The sequence below is a fragment of the Limanda limanda genome, chromosome 3 (genome assembly GCF_963576545.1).
Source record: "Limanda limanda chromosome 3, fLimLim1.1, whole genome shotgun sequence".
NCBI classification, from domain to species: Eukaryota; Metazoa; Chordata; class Actinopteri; order Pleuronectiformes; family Pleuronectidae; genus Limanda; species Limanda limanda.
Window position 1 is genome coordinate 21,613,069 of NC_083638.1, and position 17,737 is coordinate 21,630,805.

The 17,737-nt window shown below is 41.1% G+C and overlaps 2 protein-coding genes across 3 annotated transcripts; both read left to right on the forward strand.

Moving 5' to 3' along the window:
• Window positions 1-244: 244 nt before the first annotated feature.
• Window positions 245-8,045, forward strand: kars1 (lysyl-tRNA synthetase 1). Of its 2 annotated transcripts, XM_061068789.1 has the most exons (15): window positions 276-333; window positions 1,595-1,765; window positions 2,019-2,163; window positions 2,256-2,421; window positions 2,505-2,598; window positions 2,821-3,007; window positions 4,175-4,300; window positions 4,543-4,662; window positions 4,807-4,969; window positions 5,973-6,146; window positions 6,352-6,437; window positions 6,534-6,619; window positions 6,705-6,831; window positions 6,961-7,104; window positions 7,473-8,045. In XM_061068789.1, the coding sequence occupies exons 2-15, from the start codon at window positions 1,626-1,628 to the stop codon at window positions 7,545-7,547; spliced, it is 1,833 nt and encodes a 610-aa protein (XP_060924772.1). In that variant the 5' UTR covers window positions 276-333; window positions 1,595-1,625; the 3' UTR covers window positions 7,548-8,045. The 2 variants fall into 2 exon arrangements, with proteins under 2 accessions (XP_060924773.1, XP_060924772.1); XM_061068790.1 differs by lacking the exon at window positions 1,595-1,765 and having other exon boundaries at window positions 245-333.
• A 3,891-nt stretch (window positions 8,046-11,936) lies between these two features.
• gcshb (glycine cleavage system protein H (aminomethyl carrier), b) lies at window positions 11,937-15,794 on the forward strand. Its single transcript, XM_061067901.1, has 5 exons — window positions 11,937-12,107; window positions 12,998-13,077; window positions 14,740-14,803; window positions 15,085-15,216; window positions 15,353-15,794. The coding sequence occupies exons 1-5, from the start codon at window positions 11,972-11,974 to the stop codon at window positions 15,448-15,450; spliced, it is 510 nt and encodes a 169-aa protein (XP_060923884.1). The 5' UTR covers window positions 11,937-11,971; the 3' UTR covers window positions 15,451-15,794.
• The last annotated feature ends 1,943 nt before the right edge of the window (window positions 15,795-17,737 follow it).

Genomic DNA, 17,737 nt, shown 5'->3' on the forward strand with positions numbered 1-17,737 from the left:
ATTGAGTCTATAATTTGTTATACACTGTCGATGGTCTGTTTTCTGACCAACACTCCGGAGCAGAAGGGGGCGATAATGCGCCCATAAACTGGAAGGCAAGCGCCGTTAAACAACAAGAAGAGGAACTTTGAGATTGGCCCATTTTCCGACAGTCCCTCAAACGCACCATCCACTTCTGGCGTGTTGGCGGCGCGCGCACGTCCTCCGGTCTTTCAGGGGCGCGCGCACGTCTCCCAGTCTTTCAGGGGTGCGCGCACGTCCTCCAGTCTTTCAGGGCGCAGAGGGAAACATGGCCGACGTGACGGAGGCGGACGGAGATAAACTCAGCAAAAAGTAAGCGCCTGGATCCCACGGTCACTTTCAAATCTTTCTCTCACGCATGGTTATTTCACTGACACGAGCCGCGGCCTCGACACGCGTCACTGTGAAACACGTGGCCGCGCGGCGTGACTCCATGTTACATCAGGTTCCAGTGAAGTGAGGAGTCCATATGGAGACTACACTTCCCATGATTCAGTTCGCCTCTGCCTCTGGTAGTTGTATTTCTGAGTGTGAGCTGGAGCTGTTTGTTGTCGTGCGATTGGCTAAACAGAAAAACTACAAGATCCGAAATGCATGTTAGGAATCAAAAATGTCTTCCGCACATTGATTTCGGATTCGCTTGTGTTTAATATTGAATTGAACGTGCCGAGGGAATAATCGCGATGTTTTGTTGTAGTCGTATTTCATATTGTACATGTGCGTCCCAGCAAGTCTTCAGTGGTGGTCGCTGCGTTTTCTAATGCTTAGACTTTCTGCAAATGCAAACAAACGTGAATGATTTCTGCATGAAATAGTTCTGTCTCAGGTGGAGCGAAGGAAAACATGAACATGAAAGCACATCAAGGGAACAAACATATTCAAAGATTAGAAGTTTATCTCATTTGAACTTAGATATATATAATAATGAAATCAGCTGAAAGGCTTTCTTGTGTTTCCACTGTCTTTTATCACTGGTAGTAATTATGATGTCTGTGACACACCCGAATCGCCAATCAAAAGCAAAGTCCAATCCTGCACCAGTTTCTTAATGTAAAGTCTGCAGCCTTTTCTTTCTACCTCATTGGGATTTGGTCTGAGTTACGTTCCCAACAATCAGTGTTTCCTGATTGTCTAAAGACTTACTTTGCTAGAAAAGCTGCAAACTGTCCAGATATATGAAGCCATTTTCAGACATAAACTCCAGAGAATCTTCTGACATTATCCCGAGGTGCTGAATGTGAGGAGGCAGTGATCAGGGTCAGAGGCTCTGGACCTTTCCAGCCCCTAAGTAAAAACACTCTGGATAATATCTGTAGGAGCCAACGTGAGCACACAGCAGGAGGTTCTCCGGAAGATTCACCGCAAGCGACGTGACAGAAGCAAAAATAAACACTTAGAATACAAATATCTCAGGATGAAGAATGCTCCAAAGGTCAGGCCTGTTGATGTCACCACGTCTGAGCGGAGAATAGCCTGCTGCTTTAAATAATGCGTGAAAGACAACGTCGGGACCCAATTCTGCAGACATTCTCCGGAGTTCGTGTCTGAAAACGGCTTATGTCTATTTCCCCAGGTGTGCCTGCTGCTGACTGTGGTAGCTCAGCATGCTGTGCCTGGTCAGGGCAGCCAGGCAGCAGCTGGGCCGAGCCTGTGGTGTCAGGGGACAGTGGTTAAAATGTGCGTCCCCACGTACAGCTGCAGTCCCGGCTCAATTTTACGGAAACCAATCGAGAGGTGACAAAAGGTTGGTGGCTTTTCCATTCCAGTGAGAAAACAACCAACCTTTTGTCACCAGAGAAAATGTGGTTCCTCTCCCCCTGTCTGCATGATTATCTGTTGTGCGTCTGTTATTACTAGATTGTGCCCATTCCTTTGTTTTTGTATTTAATTTAATTTGTGTCCTGTTCAACAGTTTGAATGTCCATTAAATCTCAGCTGAGGTTGTGTCATTAGCAGCAACAATGTAATATTTGGATTCTTCCTCACTTTTCTATCAGTGAGCTGAAGAGACGAATGAAAGCTGAGAAGAAGGCAGCCGAGAAAGATGCCAAGGTCAAAGAGCAGGTGGAGCTCAAGAAGGAATCCAATGACCAGGGAGCGGAAAATGTCTGTAAGCTGGATGAGGAGACTCTCGACCCAAGTGTGAGTTTTTTTGTATGGTTATTACACCTTTACTTAAACTTAAACTTAAACCCTCTTATGTTTCAATCACAATGTGTTTTCCTCTTTTGTAGCAATACTTCAAGATCCGCTCCCAGGCCATCCAGGAACTGAAGGGCACAGCTGAGGACCCGTACCCACACAAGTACCATGTAGACCTGTCACTCACAGATTTCATTGAGAAATACAATCATCTACAGGCGGGAGACCAGCTGACGGAGGTTCTTCTCAATGTGACAGGTACCAGAAATATTTTATGATCCTATACTTATGATCTGATTTCGCACTAGAGCCCCTGTAAAACTTAATATATTCTTTTTCAGGTCGCGTCCATGCCAAGAGGGAGTCTGGGGCCAAGCTGATCTTCTATGACCTGCGAGGCGAAGGCGTCAAGCTGCAGGTTATGGCAAACTCAAGGTACAGATTGATGGCCAATGTCAAAAGCACACTTTTTATTTGCTGTTCTGCAGATGGTTTTTATTTTCAGGATTAACAATCGTCAGGTCACAGTTCAGTAGATTCACCGTATATTTTTGCTTATTCAAACAAATGCAGATTCATATAAGTTGACATTCATTTGGATACGTATGAATGCAGTGAGTTTGCTTTCTGAACTGGATCTTCTCGTTCCGTTGTCAGGAACTATAAGTCTGAGGAAGCCTTTGTGGCCATCAACAACAAACTACGCCGTGGTGACATCATCGGCGTCCGTGGTAACCCAGGGAAGACAAAGAAGGGGGAGTTGAGCATCATTCCCATCGAGCTGACCCTGCTGTCTCCTTGTTTGCACATGCTGCCCCACCTACACTTCGGCCTCAAAGACAAGGTAATGCATGACGTGATGAGACACTCCATGTCAGTGAAGGACGTCTTAAAGCGACTGTCTTCCTGACAGCCGCAAAGTCATACATTTCTGTAAATTCCCCATTTAGATTTTTCATTCTGACGAAAAACTAATGATTTAATACAAAGTAGAAGTATTAGTTCGTATGTCTTTAAAGTTGCTTAGCATCTAAGGCAGGGACTGATTCTTTGTTAAGCATTTGCATTGTGAAAGTCCGAACTATATTTATTATATTTAATATGTTGTTGTAACTAGTGCTGGGCTTTATACAACCTATAGAGCAAGCAAGCTGGGGAAGGTTCCAGTTCATCGGGTACAATGCTACCAGAATTATTTTACAGAAAATGTAACTCTCAAATGAGGACACATGTTTATTTCTTTATTTTCTTAGTAGAGAAAGAAGAATCATGGGAACTAGTAGCCTTATATAACTATTGCCTCAATTTGTTTCGTTTTATGAGCCTTTTCCTCGATGATCTCACTATCGCATCACATTGCTTAAAGATTAACTAATCTGTTAGTGCACTGCAACATGTGTTGCAGTCAATTTAGTAAAAATCTGCCCAAACCTGTTTCAGGTGGGGTTAGCTGTCAAACTCTCTTGTTTGACTGTTTTTTTATGACACCAGTTAATGAATTATAACGAAATGATATATGTGCATTGAGCTATGGGCTAATGATTGATGTTTAGTCCAGACATATGGAACACAATGACATTATAGTACAGAACAAGCAATTTCAAGCTGTAACTTTCAAATTTGCTGAATCCCAAGACAAAAAGGCTCAGTGGGTATTCTTTATCCAGGAAACATTAAAACATTAAAACATTCAGCAAAGGCATTTAACCTGAATGCATAATGAAACATTTCTTTAGTGCTTCAGTTTCAGTATCATTTGTTGTACGGTACAGATTCCAAACCCATCCATTGAGAATTAAGTATTTATGAGACTAAAAGAATTGCAAACATGGTGAAAACACCAAACTAAAGTTATAGGATTTTTGCAAGGTTCCAAAATTTAACTGAAGTTTTCATCAAGGAAATCCATATCTGGAGACAAAAAAGACAAATTGAATATCAACACAGTTACAACTACAACAATCAGCTTTGAAAGTCTTTTTCTCACCACTATGCGATCTGTCTCTCAAAGGAAACACGATTCCGCCAGCGCTACTTGGATCTGATCCTCAACGACTACGTGAGGCAGAAGTTTATAACTCGCTCCAAGATCATCACATACCTGCGTAGTTTCCTGGATCAGCTCGGATTTTTAGAGGTAAGAAGTGGAGTCTGAAGCAGATTGAAACATTTAAGTTACTCAAGTCACACAACCAATCTATAGTATGAGTCTGTGTATTTTCAGCTTTTGTGTTTTTTTTTTAAATTTACGTGTTTATTGAATTTGTAAGAAATATGGATTTTTATAAAAGAATGCTCCCACTAATAATTTGTAAATGTTTTTAACATTTGAGTCAGTTTACATCAGAGCATTAAAATTTGCTTTGCTGAATCCCATAGATCGAGACACCAATGATGAACATTATTCCTGGTGGAGCAGTGGCTCGTCCATTTGTTACTTACCACAACGATCTGGATATGAACCTGTTCATGAGGATTGCTCCTGAGCTCTACCACAAGGTAAAATATTAATAAGTGTCGCTCATTGAGTTCTTCTCAGTTATCATTTCCAGAGGGAATGTTTGAGTAATTTCCCTCTGGGTTTGGGCTTGTTACATTTCTCAAAATATAATATTTATACTGTACTTCATATTGTCCCCGCAGATGCTTGTGGTTGGTGGAATAGACAGAGTGTACGAGATTGGTCGTCAGTTCAGGAATGAAGGCATCGACCTGACTCATAATCCAGAGTTCACTACCTGTGAATTCTACATGGCTTATGCAGATTACAATGACTTGATGGAAATCACAGAGAAACTTCTCTCAGGTAAGTGAAAACACTACAGGCTGCAGTTTACCACCAGTGAACTGGTATTTTCCTGCAGGGCACTGACATTGTTGGTGACTTGCCAAGGGGAATGGGACCCTGACTGTCACGCTTCCTGTAATCATGTCAGAAATGTTCTGGTATGTCCCTGATGCACAGAGCACGGCTCACTTGGCTGTGATCGGCTCTGTGCTGCTGGATTCACATAGTTAAAGTGCTTAGCTCAGTCTCATTGCCTCAAGGTTTGTGGATTTGTGGACGATTGCGTCTTCAGCTGTCGTCTCATATTTTGAGGGAGGCATTATGGATTTCTTGGATTTCCAAGACGACATGATTGGCTAGATGGGAGTGCTGTTTAAAAAGAGAACAGCCAATGGAAATAAGAGTCTCAAGTCAAGTCTCTAAAAAGAAATGCCTCCCTTGTCTTGAGTTGATTCAGTAGGAAATGTAAACATTTATTTACCAACACATAGATTACTTATTAATTGCTCTGAATTCTGTGTATCATAATTAAACGAGCAGCTGGAACTATAATATTTGCTGCACTAAATATTGTAGAACAGTATCAAGTTGTAGAAGGGATAGCATTTATCCTTGCAGCTTATTTCAAATTTTGTCTCATTCTTTTCCTGTTTTTCACTTTTTTTAATTCAACATTTTTTCTTGCCTCTTTTTGAGCTGACATGACACGCTAGATAAAAAGTGACAGCCCTCTTCCACCCTAATCCTCCACTATGCATTTCAAAAATTGTACAATGACCTACAGTCAGTGTGGAGCTCGCCATGATTTTCTCAGGTGGCCCCTCAACTATATATACACGGTCCAGCACAAAGCCTGAATGTTGTCCCTGAGGCTCAGCCACAGAAACGCCCTGTGCAACCCGAAGTGAACTTTTAGTTTCTCTTTTGTTTTCTTGGTAACCCAGGTATTTACGGGAAATCTGTACAGTGGGCAAATAGTAAAACTGCTCTCCTTAACTCAGTGGCTCCCTCTTTGCTTCAGGAATGGTGAAGCACATCACCGGAGGATACAAGGTGACGTATCACCCTGAGGGTCCAGAGGGTCAGGCCTTTGAGATTGACTTCACTCCCCCATTCAGAAGAGTGAGCATGACCCACGACCTGGAGAAGATCATGGGAGTTAAATTCCCTCCAACTGACAGCTACGACAGTGATGGTGAGAGTCTGTAGAGATTAAATGAAAAACTGCCTCTGAAAAGTGAGATTAGATTATGTCTTCCTTTTCCTCTTTTCTATGACATTCTTTCTTCATTACTCTTCCACAAATTTGATTTTATTTCACAGCTTTATAATTTCTTTGAAAAAAAACCTCACTAAGAGTTTATCTGATTCCTCTTTGTCTTCCAACCTTTTGTCTCCAGAGACACGTAAATTCTTTGACGTCCTGTGCGCACAGAAAGGAGTTGAATGTCCTCCACCCAGAACTACTGCCCGCCTCCTGGACAAGGTGCTCTATAGATGAAAATCACCACCTGTTGTACAGTATACTGCTTCTCCCCATGTTTTTCTTTGAAGCCTTTACCAATGACGTTTTCCAATACAGTTGGTTGGAGATTTCCTTGAGGTCACGTGCATCAATCCCACATTCATCTGCGATCACCCTCAAATCATGAGTCCCTTGGCGAAATGGTGAGAAACACTTCATTTCAAATTCATATATATGGTTAGAAAATGCAGTGCTCCGCTTCATAAGGAAATCCTGTCATTGTTTCAGGCACAGAACCCACAAAGGCCTGACTGAGCGTTTTGAGCTCTTTGTGATGAAGAAGGAAATCTGCAATGCTTACACTGAGTTGAATGATCCAATTAGGCAGAGGGAGCTGTTTGAGCAGCAAGCCATGGTGAGGATCAAACCTTTCTCCATCTACCCTGATACCTCGTCCAGTTATCTAAAGGTCCAGGCTTCTGTCTGTGGCAGTGGGAGTGTGTACATCACCGCATGCTGATTATAAGACTTGAATCTTTTTCAGGCCAAAGCTGAGGGTGATGACGAAGCCATGTTCATCGATGAGACCTTCTGCACAGCTCTGGAGTATGGGCTGCCACCAACCGCCGGCTGGGGAATGGGCATCGATCGTCTCACCATGTTCCTGACAGACTCCAACAACATCAAGGTACAGATGTCGTATGAATCCTGATTGGTCCTTATTTGTCATTGTCTTTGAAAATAACCAATCTGAGCATTTTCTGATCTGATTGCCTCAGTGAAGGCTAAGGGGAAATATATGTCATTGTTAAAGGATCTATATGTAGTATTTTTTGCCATTGTTGTTTCCCTTTTCTCTTTCCATCTGGACAAATCCTAGGGCACCAATATTTTTGCTGATTAATAATATCTGATTGAGGAAAAGAGCTGACTCTTATTTCAATAAATAGTTGCTTTAAGTCAGTTTATAAGCCGTGCTAATTTCATGTTGTCCTACTTGAGGTGCATATAAATACCCCTCTTCCTCAGAAGTCTGACAGTTCTGTCTGTTCACAGGAGGTGCTGCTGTTCCCTGCCATGAAGCCTGACGACAACAAGAGTTCAGCACCCGTAGAGGGCACGTCTGTCTAATGACATGACCTCACATGACCTCTGATCTGAGCAGGAGTCAGAATCAAAACCTTCACCTAACTGTGGTCATCAGTGGAATCTCCAGGGTTTTGTGTTTTATCAATGTTAGTCTGTCAAAGGTCACATAATTGCTGTTAAGGGAAACCATCCTGTGTCAGTAAGACCTTTTCTTTCTCATGTTTTTCTTACTTTCACGGACACATACTGATCCTAGTGGTCATCCAGACTGCAAATGCTATAATGTGACCTGAAGTATGCAGACCTGAAGGAAATATATGTTGAGATGCTTCAAAACGGTGCTTGATTGGTGTTGCCAAATACACAGATTAGATACATCACATGACAACAAAGCTCTAGCTCCTGATAACGCTTGAGGTTTTCTCAGTATAACCATCTGTTCTTACCAGGTCTGCTCTTTTACTTGTTTGATTCAATCTAAATTCCTCTGCCAAGACAGTTTAAACATGGTTGAATCTGAATAAAGGGCAAATGAATCTACACGTTTGAGTCTCTTTTGATGTTTTTCAGTCCGTTTACAGAACAAACAACTATTAATTCAGTCAAATGCCCTTTGACTCTTCCACTGGGAGAGAGCATAGTCACACTGACCCTGCAGCTGGATAAGTAAACATTAAACTCAGTGATGCAAGAAAATTGTAAAACAATAGTTAAATGCATTTATTTATATTAAATTACAAAAAATGCTTTAAAAATGTCTGCTGAATTTATTTTTATTAATTAGTTATGTAATTATTTGCATCCAGTCATATTTTTTCTCTCCGTCTAATAATTCATTAGAATTAATTCACTCACTGTTGTGTCTCTTGTAGGACTTGTAATGAAAACATTTTTTACCTTTGCTTTAACATGTTTGTGGAACTGCTTTAACGTTCTCTGCCTACGGCTCTCACTTCCTATATTAAGATCACACAGACCAGATGAAACTGGTCCTAATGGTGTAGCAGAATTGCAGGATTTCCTAAATGAAAGTGGAACTACAGTGACTGTAACAAACCCACCCTCACAGGTCGAGTGAGGGATTGAGACACATTCTGATCAGGGCTCTTCAGCTCTTTTGCTTTGGGATCTCTGTATCTATAGGTGCCGTTAATCTCTCCGTTCAAAAAGCTTAATTTATACATCTCAGACCAGTTTGTTCTCCAAGTTGATTGAGAAATTTCCACCACAGGATGCAACATTTTGAAGCTCTTTCTAATCCCAGTCTCCAAACTAAAATATGAACCCTGGAATGTGATTCAAATCAAATCATTTATTACTAGAAACAGGTGAAAACTAACAAACGGTTAGAGTAGGCTTAAAGAAGGACAAAATAACAACAAACAAAAATCCCCTCATGAAAGTGCTGACTGACGTAGATGAAATAACTCACTCTCACACAAGCAGCTTTAGGAAACAGGAGCAAACCACAGACAGACGCCACAAACGCTGTTAACATTCCTTTGTGTGTGCGTGTGTGTTTTTGTTCCGTCTTTAAGACCAGCATGAACACTTACCATGTCGGGTACAGCAGACCTCATGGGGACCAAAGCCTGATCCTAATGATGCAAAACATCATTTCTGAGGTCCTGAAAAAGGTTTAGCAGTAAGATGTGAATTTTGGTTAGGTCAAGGTTGGTCATTGTTAATGTTAGGGATACGTTTTTGGTTCGGCTTTCCAAAACGAGGGGAAGTTAATGCGAAGCCTTAACAAGGGTACTTCATAAGTCTTTAATAAACTTTAAAAAATCTAATCATCAGGTATGTATTCAGTGCAGAAAAACAATGTCAGTGTCACATAGGACCAAGAGAACGATTCAGTCTCTTCAGGCTCTGTTGTTGTAGGAGGTGTCTTATGTCAGAATCTGTGCAGATACAACCTCCTCCTCCATGTTGAGCTCTCTGTCTCTCCTCCTGAAAACCAAGCGCCAGCTGAGTCAGCCCTCTTTTTGTCTCTGCTTCCTCTCTCAGCATGTTGATGTGGTTTGGACTCATCTTCAGGTTTGGTGTCTGTGGCAAATCTCGCCGTAGGCTTGAGGTAGTTTAAGGGGATGTCAGCCCCTCTCTAGACTTCCAGGTTGAGTTTGTACTTCAGGTCATTTGGGGAGTTCAGGTTTTGGAAGAATACTTTTCCTACGCTTAGTGGCCTCATTTTGCAGCATCAAGTGGATATGCTCCACAAAATCATTTTTAAAGGTCTGGTTGGTCTAGTGTTGCGGTGTATTGAAGTGCAACCTGTAAAAAGCTCCATCAGGACACTTCTGATGGTGGATTATTCAACCAAAGCTCTGGGATCAGTTCTAATCAGACCTCAACCATGCACATGCTGGAGAGGACACAGATCCGCGGCTGCTGGATTGGAATCAATGTGCAGGTTGGCTTAATGTCCATTTAGTAAAGTTGCTTATGTAGCTTATGGATCAAGTTGCTGTGGAGGCAGTAACTTAGTTAATTTACTCAAGTATTGTACATAGGTCAGTGTATTTGAGGGGACCATTGTACTTTTCAGATACATATAACTTCTATCAACAAAAGATACATTGTATAAAAAGATGCATTGTTTCAGATTAGAGCTTGTCAGGGATTTTGTGACTTGATGTATCTTTTATTTTTCCTGACCCAGATGTTTCACTGGAGGCTGATCTGAGATCTCATAAGACCTCTGAAGGACTGCTTTGGGAGCTTTATGTTTTGGGTTTGGAGTTGCCAACCTGTCTTTTCACAGAGATTAGAGCAGGGGTGTCAAACATACGGCCCGCGGGCCGGATACGGCCCGCCAGGGGGTCCATCTTGGCCCGCCGGATACAAGGCTTGCTCGAAATTAAAAAAAAAAAAAAAAAAAATGTTTTACTTCAAAAAGTACTTCAATAAGGTTGAGTTTGAGCAAAGTTGAAACAGCTTAACAAAAAAATAAAGCCTGTGTTAATATATCTGTTTCCTACCATTATTGGTGTGGAAATCGTTGTTAATGATTATTGCGAGAAATAATTTAAATTGATGTGATCAGACATTCTCTTCACATATATTATTATTATTATCAAAATGTGATCTTTGCAACTTTGTTATTCAGGAAGTTTGTATCAAACAAGTAGCCCTTCGTACTACTCAGTACCTTCGAAGTAGTTCTCAGTTTCAAAAAGGTTGGTGACCCCTGCCATAGACCATCGGTTCCCAAACTGGAGTACGGGCTACGCAAAGTGGTTCAGGGGGTACGCAGTGGTGTGCACGGAGCCCCGGGGGGCTGGAATCCCACCTCAGCCCTCACTTTTCACTTTCAATGCATGTGATAGACTCCTAGGTCCGTGTTCCAAGAAGGGTCCGACGCGACGTAATCCAGGGCAGAGGGGCGTGGTGGCGGCGGTGAAAAAAACGGGGGGGGGGGGGGTACGAGGCTATTATGCTATGATTTTACTAGTCTGGCCCACTTGAGATCAAAGTGGGCAGTATGTGGCCCCATAACAAAAATGAGTTTGACACCCCTGGATTAGAGGAACCATGATAGTCTCCGACATCACAAAGATAATGATTTTCCTGACATCACGAAGAGACCTAGACTTATTATTTGATCCCTCCAATATGCTATAATACTGAAACGTTTCTTAATGTCAAGCTTTTTAGTGTCGCTGCCTGTATGTGAGCTGTAACAAGAATGTTCTCTGACTTGAATTGGACCTGTGTATTTACCACTGTGACTGCCATCAAGATCAACCATTAACTCTACTTTATTTTTCATAATCACTAACCAACGGCATATTTGAAATACTTACAATTAACTATCTTTTTCTGTGTCAGTTTAGAGAGAAAGAGGGGGTTGTACTTAAGAAATGATTTTGAGGTGGTAAAAGGCAGATGTTAAGACAAACCGTAAATTAGACTTACAATTTTGATCTGAGTCGAAGATCATGTTAAGTGTCCCGCTTGCTAGCCTGGGTTAAGTCCAATGAAATTTAGTTTTTCGCCTGATTTCTCTTTGAGCTTAAGGAATTTCAGTTTTGTGTTGGTTGATTGAGCTGTAAAAAGTAATGTGCCATTTATATTGTTAAAACATGAATCTTTGCACATTACAACATATATTGTAAAAACATATCAAGTCAAAATATGATAACTTAAAATATCTAACTTTTTTTAATGTAAACATTGTATCAACATATGGTTAAAACAAACTTAGCATAGTGCATCCTGCGGAAATCCTCCAAACATGAACGCATTACTCTGACTGTTTTTATAAATGAATGCCGTTACCTTATGAACCTGACGGTTATTTTCTTATAATAAACCAAGGTACATGTGTTGTTATTTCAAAGTGGATAAAGTCACATTTGACCCTGCCCCTCTGCTGGCGGGAGCGCGCACTAGCCGGGCTGGTGCTCGCCCCCGCGGCCTGGTGTGCTGCAGCGGGCTGAGCAGAGGACTCACTCCCGGTGAAGATGGCGATGAGGATAGCGCTGCGCCGCGTCTCTGCGAGCTTCTCCCCCCGGCTGCCTCAGCTGGCGCCCCCCGCCCGGCTGCTGTGGAGGAGCGACCCCCCCCGCACCCTGAGCTCCACCGCCGTCCTGTCCTCAGGTATCGAACCTTACACAGAGAGAATGCACGGAGCTGATGTAACGGTGCACACCGCTGCACACACTGAAAAAAGCTCAGGAATGCAGCATGGAGGGCAGCGAGAAGTTTGTTTTGAAAAGTGGTGAAGCTGCAGTTCACACAGGGAAGAGCCTGCCACGTGTTGTGTTTGGGAAAGTTTATAGAGAGACTTTATTTCCTTGTTGTGTGTCCCAGCAAGACTGAAAACAGGGGGTTGTTAATCAATGAGCGGAAATAACAAATTCCACAGGTCTCGAGCTCATTAAACAACATGTCACCCACGATCCTGAAGGTTGCATGATAACATGTGGTCTAAAAGTCGCTTTCATTGGTTTATTCTTCCTCACACATTCACTTCGTGTGATCTTAAAATCTCTGACCCAGTTAAATCATGACAACAACATTTCTCTGGCTCTGTGCAGCATGTCTCTCAGGACACATCAGCAACATCTTGCACAGCTCACAATCTGGTTCAAACCTGTATTTTCCTCCATGTTTTGATGCCAAATCTGGAAATTGTTGAGCCATTGCAGCTCTTCTCTGAGTGTGACAGCGTGGGCTTTGAATCTAAGCCATTTCGTCTGTTTAAACACTGAGGGTCAGGATCCAAAGCTGAAGATGTTTGAGGTTGTTCTAATGGAACTAGCAAACAGCATTTGTTTTATCTGTAATTGACAACACATGGTGTTGCATAAGAAACTGTCTACTCCCTCAGCTTTGGGGCCTATTCCAGTAAAATGCTTTAAGGACATAGAAAGAATGAACTTCCGCAATTCATTCTTCTTTCATCATCTTGATTCACAGTTTCATGACGTGTAACCACATGAATGAATCCATCTGTTCCACACTAACTCTTCTCTGTCCCTCCACAGCACTAAAGTTCACAGATAAGCACGAGTGGGTGAAAGTAGAAGGAGGCATCGGCACAGTCGGTATCAGCAATTATGCTCAGGTACGTCCCTTCACTCACCATTGATTTATGACTCGCTTGGTTCAGAGGTTCACTGGCGGCATTATGGAAACAGTGATACGCTCACGCCTGTAGTGTGCGGCCGGCCACTGCACTTTGTCCTCCCCTGCCGCAGCTACACGGTATCAGGCTAATTTACTGCTTTATTACCATTGTTGGAGACAATCGATTAGCGACAGACTGCAGTGATTTGCAGAAAATGTCAACCTCTAGACTTTCAAAGCTACGAATGAAGGCACGTGACATTTTATCTTCAATGCAGCTCACGAAGAAACAGTTGCTTACTTATAAATATTGGGCAGTGTTGGCACCAACAAAGGCAGTGAAATTGAAAATGCAAATAATTTGATCTCTGCTGCTGACTGCTCAGAAGGGCTGTAGGATAATATAATGTAAGATGGTGATGTGGAGAGATAGGGGAGACACTTTGTCTAATGCAGTGCTTGTTTCTTCACTTTAAAAGGAAACTGCAAATATCCTTGGAGATTTTTTATTACATGCATTTATTGGTATGAAACCTCTGAAGCGTTTACCTCACTATGTGTTTCCCCTGCACCTGCTATTTGCAGAGTTTTAATGCCTCTGTATATATTCGTTAACCCCTGTGTCCTTGCATTCAAAAAGAAATGTTCAAACTGTGGATGTGCAACTGTAAATGTAAATGTGAAGATAACCCAGCAAGAACAATGGACTAAATAAAAGACTTATCAGCAGACTGCCAAGAAGATCAATACCTGAGTAGACCACACATTTAATTGTTATTTTATGGACCTCAGGCTACTGATTTGTTTCTGTTTTCCCGAGGCGTTATAGAACTATACCACATGCTTTTAAGAAAGACTAAGTCTGACGTAACAGCATCATTTTGTATGTTTAACTCAAAGGATTTTTGGCTTTATGAAGTGGAAAGTTTCATTTAAAGGCTGAAACAATGGTGGCAAAGCCTTGACCCTCAAAAGTGAACTGTACAGATATACGAATTAGTGTCAGATGAAGGTTACAGGGGTTTAGGACGTGCAGCTGCCACAGGATTGTGCAGATGCAGCATGTACGCAGGGAACAAAGTTCAACTGAGCTCAAAGTCATACAGTACAGTTCTCTCCAATGCTGTTGCCTCTACTTTTCTACTGGGATTAACCTTCTTACATTTGTTCACGCAAAACATTTAATGTCTGCATTTTTGTAGTCAGATATAAATAAGGCAGCACTTACAGAAGTTCAGATGAGATTCTGTCGGCTCTAAAGGGGCAGATTTTTTACTACAGCAGCAGGAGCACATAATGAGAGATGCTGTGCACGTACACTTCGGTTCAGTATTGTGTAAGATTAATCAAACCACATTTTGTACAGTTGTCTGACCTGCTGATAAATACATTTTTATATCTTGTATGGATATTTACTCCTTCATCAGAGGGAACTTTATAAACAGCATTTCACACATTTGTCCCTACATGTGCAGGAAGAAGTCATGATCATGATTTCCCTTTGAAATTAGTTGGAGAAAGAAAGAGAGAGACTACTACACTGTTCTTGATCTTTTCATGGGATTTGTCGACAAAGAAGAGAGCAGCAGCGGCCTTTTCTGACTTCTATATAAAACTTAAAGTGGGTTTATAATTCATCCACTGTGTTCTATCATTGCAGGAAGCATTAGGTGATGTGGTTTACTGTGGACTCCCTGAAGTTGGCCAAAGACTTGAACAAATGGGTAAGAGCCTGGAGTACACTTCACCTTTCTCTAAGTAATTGAGGGCAGTAGTGAGATGAAGAGTGTGTTTGTATGCAAAAGTTTGTGAACCCCCGGGGAAATTACATACAATGTCGATTTTTTTAAGGTGAAATGGAGGGAATACAACCAAGGCAGCAAACAAACGTTGAAATTATCCTTTATTCAAATGTTAATGCACCAATACCTTTTATTCCATTAACTTAAACTGTTGGTGAAGTTTGCGTACTGTAACTTGAGTCATCTCTCTGTGTGTGCTGCAGAGGACTTTGGTGCTTTGGAGAGTGTGAAGGCCGCCAGTGAGCTGTACTCACCACTGACAGGAGAAGTGACTGAAATCAACAAGGAGCTCACAGAGAATCCTGCACTTGTGAATAAAGCCTGCTACGAAGAGGGTGAGCATCTCCAACAGTTCATTTGTCATAGTTGCTCCCAGTTCAATTGTGGCCAGTGCAGATAAAAATCTGCCAAACCAGAATAACGTCACAGCTGGTTCACGAGACCGTGTTCATTTGAGATCTTCCCTTTCAGGCTGGCTAATCAAGATGACGATCGAGAAGCCCGAAGAACTCGACGGCCTCATGGATCAAGCTGCATACGACAAATTAATTAATTCACTTGAAGAATAAATCCATGAAGTCGGTGTGCTTGTTTTGTAATGTCATTTCAATCAAAGATTAGTAGGCTGTGTTACTAACATCTTGTGTGACACTTATTTATTTTGATACTGTATTTTTGCTATCAAAATAATTTTTAATACTCTAACAACTTCCCACTTAGAAGGTGAGGATTTGTTTTAGCCACTAGCAAACCGAAAGTGCTCTTAATCTCAAGATCTCATGTCTGTATCACTGGGTCTTGTTTCTGGTGCTTTACTCCAATTTTAAATGTGCACAGATGTGGTAAAAGACTGGAGAGTTATTGTTAAAGTGCTGCGTCACTTTTATTCAATAAAATCTAAATAAAAAAATAACATCCTGGCTGTTTTACTGGAATGTATTGAGATGATTCTAAGGCACCAGCTCACACAGGGACAAAGACAGTCCAGCAACAGACATCTTGCAAATAGGCTCATTCACAGTGTATGATGTGCTGGAGACAGGAAGCGTGTTCATAGTATGTTATTGGTTATGCGCTGACACGACCTGCTGCTGCTTTTCGCTTTACACATCTCGACCTTTGCCCTCAGGTGAAGATAGGTAGAGATTACAGAAGCCAGCTGATGAATGATTAATGAAGCAGTGACTGAACAAAAAGCTGCACTGTCAGGCTGATAGTGGGAAATTAGACCTGTTAACAGATCAGTCCATTCAATCATTGACAAATTCTCATCAAATAAACTATCAGAAAATACAGATTTCCACTGAATTTGTTGGAAAGACGTGGTATACAAAGAGCCAGGAATTTTTTTCACTTTCTTTAACACTGTGAGAAAGGATGTTTTTCCACATTGTCACTGTTTTCCCAGGGAATGATTCATGGATCTTGATGAAGAAACTAATTTAAGGAACTGATAGTTATTTTTTAACTTAAAGGGACTGTTAGGCTGTGAAAGAGATATACACTCTGAGTGACATTCAATTTTTTGAATATCCAACTATCTGTAGAATAACTTCCTTTTAAAGAAAAGGTTGAATGTGTGCGTAGTTTTGTACTACTCAAACAAAATTATATTCAGCTGTGTTTGAAGTTTATGATCACCTGAGGGCAAGCAGCTGAAATTCAATCAAAACGAACTCTAACCAACTAACTCATAACCAGTAATTTCATCGATCAGTAATGTTAAGGGAACATAAATCAGAAGCTGTTGATGACTGTTTTCACTTTATGACTATTGCTATTAGCATCGCACGCAAGACATTTCTTCACGTATAATTATCTCTGATGTATTTATGGTCCCTTCATTATGTCAGCAGACAACACAGCAGCTCTGGGGCATGCAGAGAAACAGGTTCCGACCAAGCACATCAAATAACATATATATATAATTAACAGAGCAATTCTTGGAAACAACTATGACAAATTAACTTTTGGAGATTCTCACCCTCTTCATAGCAGGCTTTATTCACAAGCGCATGATATATATATATGATCTTAAGCTGGAGTATGATTTTATTCTCAAATGTTGCAAACGGCAGGCGATGATTGATAAAACAACCATAGAGAAATCAGTGTATGGATACTTATAACAATAATTAGAAAGCTGCTTTGCCTTTTTAACCTACTACCATTTAGCACTTCATTTAATTTCCATTAAACAAGTAATATTACTTATGAATGTCTGTTTCCAATAGGCATACTAACTATGATCTTAAAATATGTGATCAAGTCCACTGCTGACATCTAGTGGCCAGGACAGAAAACACAATACTTACAGCAGGCCCATCCATCTTCAGAACACAGAATATATCATAAACTCAATTACCATCGACTTTAGTTTGCAGAATACAAATTAGGTGCAATGATACGCTCACAGACGTCTGAATCTTTAAGCTTTTAAACCGCATGTATTTAAAACTTTAACCATATAGTTTGATTATGATCCACAACAATGTATCGAGGCTGTGCAATTCTTCAGTTGGGTCCCGATTATCGCCACAAATCTATGGAACACATAAAGCCACTGTTACAGGGGAAATAAATCAAATTCACATTGTAACAATAAGAACAGGCACCAGAAAACTGAACGTGTTTCCTTGAATTGAGACAAAGATGAATGAAGTAAGTTGAAAGTGTTATTATTCCGGTTTTACTCAAATTAACCATTTATATTTCCCCCTGGTTTATATGTTTTCTTTATGTGTCCATAATATGTGAAAATGTCCAAACATCGCACATTCTGAGATATTTATATTCTGCTCTTATTAAATACAGTGAATCATCTCTACGTGTTTCCGGGTCGTTTTCGTGGGCCGG